Source organism: Aulostomus chinensis, chromosome 11 (genome assembly GCF_037954235.1).
Source record: "Aulostomus chinensis isolate RoL2024-O1b breed Wild chromosome 11, RoL_Achi_v1.0, whole genome shotgun sequence".
NCBI classification, from domain to species: Eukaryota; Metazoa; Chordata; class Actinopteri; order Syngnathiformes; family Aulostomidae; genus Aulostomus; species Aulostomus chinensis.
In genome coordinates this window covers 5100233-5110701 of record NC_141330.1, presented here as the reverse complement: position 1 = coordinate 5110701, position 10469 = coordinate 5100233, and the positions used below count along the sequence as shown (strand labels likewise).

Genomic DNA, 10469 nt, shown 5'->3' with positions numbered 1-10469 from the left:
TCTTGCTGAGGCTACATGTTCTCCAACTCAACTGTATTAAGATACAAAGTGATTTATTTTTTTAGTTTGATGCAGCGTGTAATTAAAGTAGTAGAGATAAACACAACTTATCCTCATGTGTGCAACCACAACAAATATTTAACCGAGAAGCAATGCATGTTTCATGCTAAAGACGCTAGCATTTCCTTGTTCCTCTCAACACACTGTTCCCCCCTATTGATCCGAAATGTGACATGTAAATCACTAGCTTCTTCAGTTCAATAGTACAGTACACTAAAGTGTTATTTGGTATAATAACACAATTCTGACAAGCTTTATGCAGTGTTATAAAGATCATGGTTAAAAAAATATAACTGTGCAGCACCTGTCTGGGCTCGTTTGTACCCATGAAAAAGGAATGTCCTACGAGGCCTTCAGGTACACCGCCACTGCTGCAAACGCCGCCGCCACGTTCCGCCGTCTGCCCACAGGCGTCGCAGATCACAGTGCGGCTCCGCAGGTTGTACTCGTTGTCTGCACCACTTGTGCTGTGAGCTCCCTGCAAGGGCGACACGAGAGGCCACTTAACACTGCTGACAGGGATGTCGAGTGTCTGATTCACAGAGTGGTGGGTGTTAGATTTGTTGGATTATTAAGGAGCTGCCAAATCAGGGGAGAGCTTACCGTGTCTTCATCATCATCCTGGAACAGGGTGCGAGTCACTTTCCTCATGGCCATTTCCTGGTGGTGGATGAAATGAAGGAAAATCACATTTTAATGTAGTTAGGAAGCATAAGAGATGTTAGATGAAATCCAAACAACCACATGTGAAGTCAGACCTCTCCGTTGGCACTAATGAGGATGGTCTGCAGGAGGTCCCCGGTGCCCCAGGAGTTCTGGCTCTTCCACACCAAGTCGGTGGGGGGGTTGTGGGTTCCACCGCCAGATGCAGCCCAGATCTAAAAAAGTCAGAATGCCAGTAATTTTTGAAAGAGATCCCATGATTGATGAATAATTGCTGAGCTCCAACTCATTCACAAAAGGAGCACAAGAATCAGAGCACGGATAAAACGGAGTTCAGGAAAGCTCTTGAACTTACGGTGACAGCAGCACCAGCTTTCAGGGTGAACTTGTGGGGGAACTTGTAGGTGATGGGGCTTGCGTTTCCCACTTGCCTCTTCACCTGCCAGTTGCTCAGTGACTGGTCCTGCACAGGGGAAAAGGCAGTTACAGCTGTGGAGAATCTGAAGACATCATGAGAACGTGAGGCCCAACGTTTGCTAGACACCTGGAACTAAGTAGAAAAAAATACCCAAAGGCATTGGTTCTAATCTGACTTGGATTAGTCAGACTATAGCTGTGAAAACAGTTGGTCCGAATCAGGTAAGTGAGTTGGTTTTCCCCTTTGCTCAGTTTCTTTTCAACCCAGAAAAAAATACAAGAACGCCCAAGTGTGTCACTTCAAGAAGCAGCAGCAAGTCATTGCTACCTCTGAAAGAGAACCTCGAGTTCTGTAAAATAACCTTTCATGAAGGTTCTGAGTCAATTACCTCATCACTTTTGTTGCTGAGGCGGATGAACTTGCCCTCCAGGTCAACCTCGTCCACAGTGATGCGTCCACTGGCTGAGGCGTGCTGGCTAATGCGGGTCTTTGTCACGGTGCCCCCCGCCAGGCTGGAGGTCTCGCTGTCATTGTCGTTGAGGCGGCGCTTCTTGGTGCTGCCCGTGCCGGAGGAGTTACGGCTGCTGGGGACGCTAGCGGAGGAGTGGAGGAGGCGGCTGCCGTGGCTGGAGGTCCGTGTCACTATGACCTTCGTGGGTGGAGGGCTGGGCGACAGACGCAGCCTGGGAACAGAGGAGAACATTTGAATTATTGATATTTAAAAAGGAGCTGGAGTAACCAGGTGAGACAGTTCTAAATTACTGTATTGCTGCAAATGTCAACATGAGCCTGATGAGGAGCTGAAGAGAAACATCTCGTTCTTGTAACTAATAAAAGACTGTTGATCATATATTTAATTGTCTGAGTGGGAAACCACTTCCACAGATCTTTATAGTTAATTTTCCTCATTTGTCTTTGCTGAACTTCCAGCTTGTCAGTCCCTGCTGTGTCCTCAATTTTTTTTTCAAGTATTTTTAGGTACAATTTTGACGCATCGAATGTAATAAAGAACCACAGCAAGTGTCATGTCACCCTTTGACCATGGCCATCTTGGCTGATGGCTACGGTAACCATCTCCTGAGCTGAACTGAATGAGATGCAACCCCACCTACAACTCAAGAGGCCACACCCCAATTTATGCACAACAATAAGCCTTAATATAATCCCGACAGCTGAATTTGTCGTGTCGTCATGCAAGAGAAAATTAACCATAAAACTGTAAACATGATTTATTTTTTATGCTGTCAATTTGGGAATTTTAACTTTGAATCACTTTTGGTCTCTCAAGCAACTTTTCAGCCCTTGCAGTTTCTGCTTGGAAAGTCCTCTAATTGTAGACTGTAAAACAGAGATTTTCCATTACTGGATTATAGGACCCACACCATAAAAGAATCCCTCACAGCAAAACCACACAGTATGTGTTCCATCTCCGCCACGGATGTCCGCACGGAGGGTTCTACTGGAGCTGGTGCTTATTAATCATATCAACTCCTGATTAATTGGCAAAGCAAATATCATAATGACATTACTGTTTCTATCCCATCTCTGTAATGAGGAACATGTTTTAAAGCAGTGCCTCCTTAAGGTTCAGTAGCCGATTATATAGACTTGTTAAGGAACCTCCCTCCTCTTTCTGGCTCTTGTCTGCACTTGTGTTCTTGTGAATCTGTTACAATCATGTTTGAAAGGCAACACCTCTCATCTTGTGAATGGTTTATTTGAGTGCAGATAACTTGGGTGAACACGTACTGCAAGGATGAGCCGAGACAATCTACAGAGCTACATCATCCTCTAAGTCCACCAGGGTTTGGACTCACCAGTCGCACTTGCCCCGTCCGAACTATGGAGTAGGGGAGTCTGACCTTTGTGTACTTGGTATAGATAAAGTTTCAGCCTGTAGGACAGCTTTTGCTCACCTCTCCTCCTCTCCTTCCAGTAGCTTCCTGTAAGCGTTGATCTCCATGTCCAGGGCCAGCTTGATGTCTAGAAGCTCCTGGTACTCGTCCAGCTGCTGCTGCATGCGGGCTCGGATTTCGGCCATCTCCCGCTCTTTATCCTCCAACCGCCGCCGCATCAGGTCGCGTTCTCTTGACAGAGCCTCCTCCAATTCCCGCACCTTGGCCTCGCTCATTGACAGCTGACATGAAGTGAATTAAAATACAAGTACGCGCGCACACACACACACACACACACAGCCACACACACAAAAGTTAAGACAATTAAGACTTGGCAGCACCAGTTTTTTCTCTTGAGCATGAGAAGCTCAGTATTTAACAATTACAAAGGAGTTAAGAGGTGAAGAACTGGTAGAACTTTGCTTTGGAGCCATCAGGTCGGTCACAGCAGTGTAGCCAGTAAACCTTGACCAGACATATAACAATGGTTTGACAGCCAGATGGTGTGTGTGTGTGTGTGTGTGTGTACCTGTTTTTGGAGCTGGGTGAGCTGGCCTGACATGCCCTCAAGTCGAACACGGGTTTGCTGCAGCTCTTCATGGGCGGCGCCCACCAAGTGGCTGTTCCTGTCAGCTGACTGACGAGCGTTCTCCAACTGACCGACAGACAGAGGCAGCGCAGTCAGCCAACAGCGGCGGTCTACTATAGTGAACTACTTTCTATCACAGTTGTGTTCGTTTTGTTTCCCATCATACTGAGTGGTATCTTTCACCCATTTCAAAATTCTTCAGTTCATATTTAATTTCCATTCTTCCGTTTAGGTTGAATATTTGGAGGCCAGAATGAAAACCTAACTAGGTTTTCTCAAGGGTTCTAAGAGAAGAACTCTTTAGCAATGATTTAATTCACAAGCAAATTCTAAAGACTAAAACTGCGATTCACACTGCTCGTTAAGTGTCTCACAGGATAACAATTACACCCTTGAAATTAATTTCTCTTCTGAACGTAGATGAAAGGCACAGACTGACAATGAATTTGTCATAAGAGTGTATTTTAATTGCAAATGCAAGGCAACAGTTTAGACAACTACTAATATGACTCTAGGGGGCGCCAGAGCAGCATCTGCTGCAGCATCCACAATTACCTTAGAGTTGTAGGTCTTCTCCAGCTCTGCCTTGTAGAGGCTGACCTGCTCCTCGTGCTGGGCTCTCAGCTCGGCCAGGGCCTCGGCCAGCTTGCTCTCAAACTCCAGCTGCCGCCCGCTGTCGATCTCCACGATGCGAGACTCATGCCGGCGCTTAGACTCGCGCAGCTCCTGTTACAAGACGGAGGAAAAGATGCTGGAAAAACACTTCTTTTGTCTTTGTTACATGACTTGTCAGGCTAGAGGGATTAAACACTGATGTGAGAGAAGTCCATTTTAGATTTCAAAACAGCATTTAAAAAAAAACGTCTTCAATTCAAAAGTTCATATAAACATTAAGACTCCGCCTCTAAACCTGCTGTGGTCAATGGACACATTTCCCTTGATTAGTTTGATGCTGTGAGGTCATTTTTGCAGACCTCCAGCAGAGGAAGCTACTTCTCTACGAACCTGTAATGAAATGCTGATCAATGTTACACTTTGGAGCAGCTTGACTAGAGGAAGAAATAAAGACTAACTTTATTATAGCAGACTGAGAGCTAAACCTATTTCTGCGAGCAATGTTTTTTCATGATTATTTTTGTGAAAAACTGAAGATAAAATAAAGCAAAGGAGGTGAGAAGCAACAGAAAAGTGCCTCTGTCAGGTGGATCTGAAGGGGGGAATGCAAATCAAACAAGTAGGTGGTTGGAAGTGAATCAATATCCTGTGGAAAAGACGAAAAGTAGGACAGATGACTTGGCAGCTAAATGAAAATAGAAAGGCTAAGGTGAAATACTGCACCTCGTTGTAGAGGTTCTTCTGGAACTCCAGCTCCTCTTTCAGGGTCTGCAGGCGGTTCTCGGCGTCCACTCTCCTCAGCATCTCATCCTGCAGCTGCCTCTTGGCATCGGCTAAGCTGCCTTCCAACTGGGAGGGGGCAGGAGGGAAGAGAGGATGGAGAGGAATCAGAAAGGTTCTTTGATGCAGCCAGTTCCTGAAAATTGCCATTAGATGGAGCAAGGCCACAACTGTATCCTCATCAGTCCTGTGGTGAAATTCATTGATAAAACAACAGGGAGTGCAGCCTTGTCTGCCTCGCCACCTTGTCCTCATTCATAATCAACTGCCTGGAGGGTTTACACAGAATTACTCTTTCCATTCAGGTATTTTTGTGCTTAGAAGGCAGAGAGGGCACCCTCTCCAAGTCATTTCATATATCCGGCACTGTGAGTTTTGCACTGATTGCTTTTTTATCAGCTGGGAACCCAGAGTATTATCATCTTTGGTGAACAGATCTGAACATCAGTCTTGTTTCTATACACAATGCGTGACATGTGAATGACTTCCCTCTTCAGCTGATAAAATCCTGATGCTAGTCTCGCTTGCCGTGCCACAACTTGGGATGTCAACAAAACCGATGCTTCATTACAGATATAAAAGGTGCTTGAGATGTGGGACATGAGCAACAGCCGGAATGACAGCGACGGGTGGAGCAACAAGTCTGCTTGTGGATTTGTGGTGGAAAAAAAAAAACAAACACCCTCAAAACAAAACAGCCAGAATATGGAGACGGCAGCGCTTTCACCAGTGTACTACAGCAGTGTTCGCGGGGTTGTTGGAGAGTGACCGTGGTTGTGTGTGTGGCTGGGATAATTTCTCCAGCTGAAGCACGGCAGAGTTTTTTCCTTCGGCCTGAAACGAAACTACGGTAGATGACAAGTGAGACGTCCGCCCTGCACGGACCTGAACGTGCACGGTTAAAGCGTGCTGCTGGTGAGTGAATGCTCGAACTCCTCAAGACTCCCGCAGCCGAGCTCCACTGTTCTGCTCGTCAACTGTTTAAAGTTTAGTTAGTCACCCTGAAGCTAGCAGTGTCTGCAGCCACAGCCTCTTTTCTCTGCACACAATGCTCATGTTCTCAAACTGGCTACGATGCTCTTACAACAGCAGCGATGGAGACCAAACCAGTACAGAGAATCATGTAAATTCAGTGGTATCGGAACAGGCTAGCACATCTCTAGTGTTATGATACCCATAGCCACAACTGCATAATTTATGACATTTTTTTGTTTTTAATAGGCTCTGAACCATCAGATGTGCCCATCACCACTTCAAGCACCTACATAAGCCCTCCGTTTCAATCTTCTTCTTTTTTTCTTACCTTGGCCAGCTGAGCCTTGAGGTCCTTCACCTCAGCCTCCAGGGCTCGCTTCTCCCCCAAGGCAGTAGTGAGAGAGGCATCTTTAGAGTTGAGCAGGGCCTCCAGGTCCCTCAGCCTTGCCAGAGCTGCCTCCAGGTCAGACTCCTTCTTGCCATTCCTGTGAGGAAACAAGACGGATGAGATTTAGACGGTATTACAGAGCACGCCGTCTCCTGCGTTACGTCTGTCACATCCCTGTCGGTGGACTGGGCTCCCTAATTGCAAGTGTTTCTGTTCGGTCCACGTTGTGGCTGTCGAGACACTTTGCTTTGATGCTTCAAATAAATTTGCACCAGTTTGACTGTTGCCTCTACAGTATTTATTTCTAGACATCCACTGGAGCTGAAAAATGCGGCTCGGCAGCATTTAACCTACAATTACTCACCATAGTAGTCAAATTTTACAAATGAGTGAAGCTCGCTGTGAGGAGCTCACACGATTGTCTTCTCCGTGTTTGTGTGTTTCAACTGATTCAACTCATCGTGACCTAATTTGCCCTTTGCAAAACAGACTAAAACCTCAGGCAGTGTTTGAAAACAACCTCATAAAACCTGAGGCTTTTCTGGAAAATGTCAATATTCATTAAACCTTTATTTCTCAGTTTCTGTAGCTAATAGAGACGTGGAATAAAACTCCTTGAAAGCTTAACCCTTTAGCTTTAATTTTCCTTTGTCCAAATACTTAACATTTTGTAAATCAATTAACATTATCAAACATCTCAAAGTGTGCTCTGATGGGCTCTGAGGGAAACACAGAAATGCTGAAACAGTTCATAAGAGGAGAAATATATAAAGGTTGCATGATCATAAGGGGCTGCCAAGCCTAAATCTCTAATGCAAACACGAGAGAACATTTGCTACTGAACATGAAACTTGATGAACAATGCCAGAGGCTGTGCGAGACAATTTAATAGCATACAGTTAGTGCAGCAGTTGTCCACAGCTGATGTGACCTGAACTCAGGCCAACACCAACAAAACGCTGCTATTAGCCGCCCATACAGACAACAGTTAGTGCCCACTAAGCTCCGTCTCAAGGGAACCTGCATTCAATTAAAGGGATGCACGTTTATTGCACATGTGCTCGTTTGCGCCGCCTCTCTAACATCGCTACAGGAACCAATTTGGAGTCCTGGTGGGGGGAAAAAAAAACAACTTGGATATGCTTATGGAAAAAAAGTAAACATTCCCAGCAGAAGACGAAGAGGGAGGAGGAGGAGGAGGAGGAGTAGAAGATTGTTAGCAGCATAGGTGGTACACGAAGGGCCAAGAAGGAAATGAGCTCCCTGTTATTGTGTTTGGTCCTGCGGGCAAATCTTCATTGTCTCTTAACAATGGCCATCTGCTGGTGGAGATGGCTTCCAGGCGTCTGACACAGACCTCAGAGGTCCTCTAGTCGCTGCCAGCAGGGCGTGAGGGCCGCCAGAGTAGGGACAGGCAGGCAGTCAGCGACAGATTTATTGTTCAACGCCAATACAGACATAAGTTCCTTGACCCGGAAAAAACACACAACTCGAAAACGATCAAATCATAATCTTACAGGACTCTGATTCATCGCTTTATGATGCAGCAATCAACAACATTAATACACACAGTCACAAGTTCTACAGTACATAAAAGAACAGCTCTACATCTTGGAAGTAGCCAGAACAAAGAGACGTATCGAACTAGCGGAACAGCAGAACTACGCTCGCTTCAAGCTTCAGGGATAATCTGAAAAAAAAAAATGAATGGGACTTTTATTCCAGGGAAGAAAAAAAGAATCTAAAATAAAATCCAGAGAAAACAAATCCTTGATGTTTTGCAGATGTACAATGATGCTTTGAGAAAATTATATAAATGTCTACCAGATTTTTCATTGCTCAAACTAAAGAGACAAAAGGACAACCCAGATTTGGAGTCCAAATTAAAGCGCCGTCATGGTTGCCAACACACACACACACACACACACACACACACACACACACACACACACACACACTCCCAGTTTTTAGCATCATATGTAGATGATCTAAGTCACACGGAGGTGGCTTTATATCTCCGCCAGTTGTAGTTCACCTCCATGTTTGTCCACACTCATTCACATACTGTACACCGTTCAGACTTCAACGAGAAATACTTAGTTTTAAGAGTTGGAATGGAACTCATTAGTCCCATTAAGGCGATTTAACGTTAGTTAATCATATGATCACGATGTGACCGTTACTTCCTCCTTTCAGCAGGGCAGCAGAAGAGCATCACAGCCACGCCTGTTTACCCTGTGTGACACAGAGAGGCTCATCACAGTGTGTTCAAGGCTCTTAAGGTCAAAGCACATCAAGCAACTATCTAGATAAAACTCCTGGGTTTGTTTATCCCCTCCCCAATAATTCAGCTAAAACCAGTACCTTAACATTGCGATTAACTCTGATGAAACACAAGATATCATTGTGATTCATTTTATGAAATTATTCAAATCACTTCCCTGTACGAATTGTTTCAGAGCACGTGGCTAAAAAAGTAACCGTTGCCTTGCTTATTGCTTTAAAGTTGTTGTTTTTTGTTCTTTGTAGGCTGCAGATTGTTGTGCTGTCGCTTTAAACTGAGGCGTTTTCAATACCCGGTTCATGTGACTGAGGTGACCACAATACATGCAGAGCCTTTGTATTACAGTGGATAATGTGGCCCTTTCGTGAGCAGTTGTTGGGACCAGATGTTCATGCATTCCTCTGCAGCAGTGCACCAAGTCCCATTTATAAAACTGCACTAGTAACCCAGCGCTTTACCGTTTCACAGCTGGTAGTAAAAGCCTTGCTCAAGGGCAGAGTGCTCGACTGAATGCAGAGCAGCTCAGTAGGTTGTTAACATTCTTTGGAGGAATGCACGTCGTCGATCACAGGGCTGGAGAAGATAGATGAGATTTTTCTCTAGCTTCTTTGTTAAAATACTCATTCGGAAAGACAAGAATGTGACTCTTTACACGCCAGGTGTAGAGGAAGTTCAGACGATGGTTAGAAATCCACACCAATGTGTGAAGACCTATGAAAATTCCCAGAATCCTTGAACACATAGCGACACGGCCGCCCCAAATGAACATGTCAGCCATCAATCAGTGTCAAGACGCCTACAGGACAGCCAGATGGTCCCTCGGCTAAATGAGACACGGCTGCTGCTATACAATCTTTTAATGACTCTAACAAGGTAATAGGGTTTAACCACCTCTGGTTGGGCCACGGTCCCTCACAAACAACTCTAAAGGTGTCTCCACGTCGGTGTTGTGGAACATTTTCGCCACAATGCCGGTCATTAACGTGTTACGAAGTCGCATAAAACATCCACAACAGGTCTGTGCGTGAACACTCAAGGTAAATGTTCTCTCCTCTTTGTCTATACTTTCATTCTTATTTGATTTTCCCCACATGAACATTTTTGAATCAAACAGAATAAGCAGTTGAAGGCTGGTGAGGGTGAGTAGGTGGCGGTTGTGGCTCACATTAGGGCTAATGGGTCCAGTGCATCAGCTCAAACAGTGAATCAATGCACACGACTGGCATTAGGATATCCATGTACTTTGTATTCTCCTCATACACCCCTGAGAGAGGACGTCTGACATGCACCGTAACTATTTTATGAGAGCTTTTAATGTAAACTTCTTATACTGCTGTGGCTTCTGTACAAGTGTCCCCGGGGGGGTTTGTCACCTAAACTACACAGTTCCACATACATAATGAGAGCCAGGCTCCCTGAGAGGCTGTGACTGGCAGCCCAGCAGCCACATGCTCGTGATAGAAGGCCAGAAAGAAAGTATTTAATAATGTAAAAAGACACGCACGGCACATACACAGGTTACCTAACTTGGCCCCCCGTTACTCACCGATGCTTTTGAAGGAAACCCAGTTCAGTCAGGACCACTACAGTCAAAAGGACACTTGATTGCTGTTGCAGTAGGTTTAATTTGGCAGTGTGGCTCCCTTCTGCGACCTCCCCGCCCTTCTATGTGAATATATGGAAAGCAGCCGCAACAGCACAGACCAGCCCCCCCGACAAGACTACAGAGCAGAGTCTGTATCAATGACAACTGAAGTGACATTGATAAGTCAGATATAGAATGTAAGGGAGGAGTTTGGAGT

At 45.3% G+C, this 10469-nt stretch overlaps 1 protein-coding gene across 4 annotated transcripts in view; it reads right to left on the bottom strand.

The window, feature by feature from the left end:
• Window positions 1–10469, bottom strand: part of LOC147252939 (lamin-A-like) — a 40994-nt gene that overhangs the window by 2946 nt on the left and 27579 nt on the right. For all 4 annotated transcript variants that reach the window (XM_086217866.1, XM_086217865.1, XM_086217867.1 and 1 more), the window contains 10 exons: window positions 6324–6480; window positions 4964–5089; window positions 4181–4351; window positions 3566–3691; window positions 3058–3278; window positions 1530–1824; window positions 1079–1186; window positions 819–938; window positions 664–720; window positions 365–538 (listed from right to left, as the gene is read on the bottom strand). In XM_086217866.1, coding sequence (XP_086073992.1) covers window positions 365–538; window positions 664–720; window positions 819–938; window positions 1079–1186; window positions 1530–1824; window positions 3058–3278; window positions 3566–3691; window positions 4181–4351; window positions 4964–5089; window positions 6324–6480 — 1555 coding nt within the window. The remainder of the gene's footprint in view (window positions 1–364; window positions 539–663; window positions 721–818; window positions 939–1078; window positions 1187–1529; window positions 1825–3057; window positions 3279–3565; window positions 3692–4180; window positions 4352–4963; window positions 5090–6323; window positions 6481–10469) is intronic.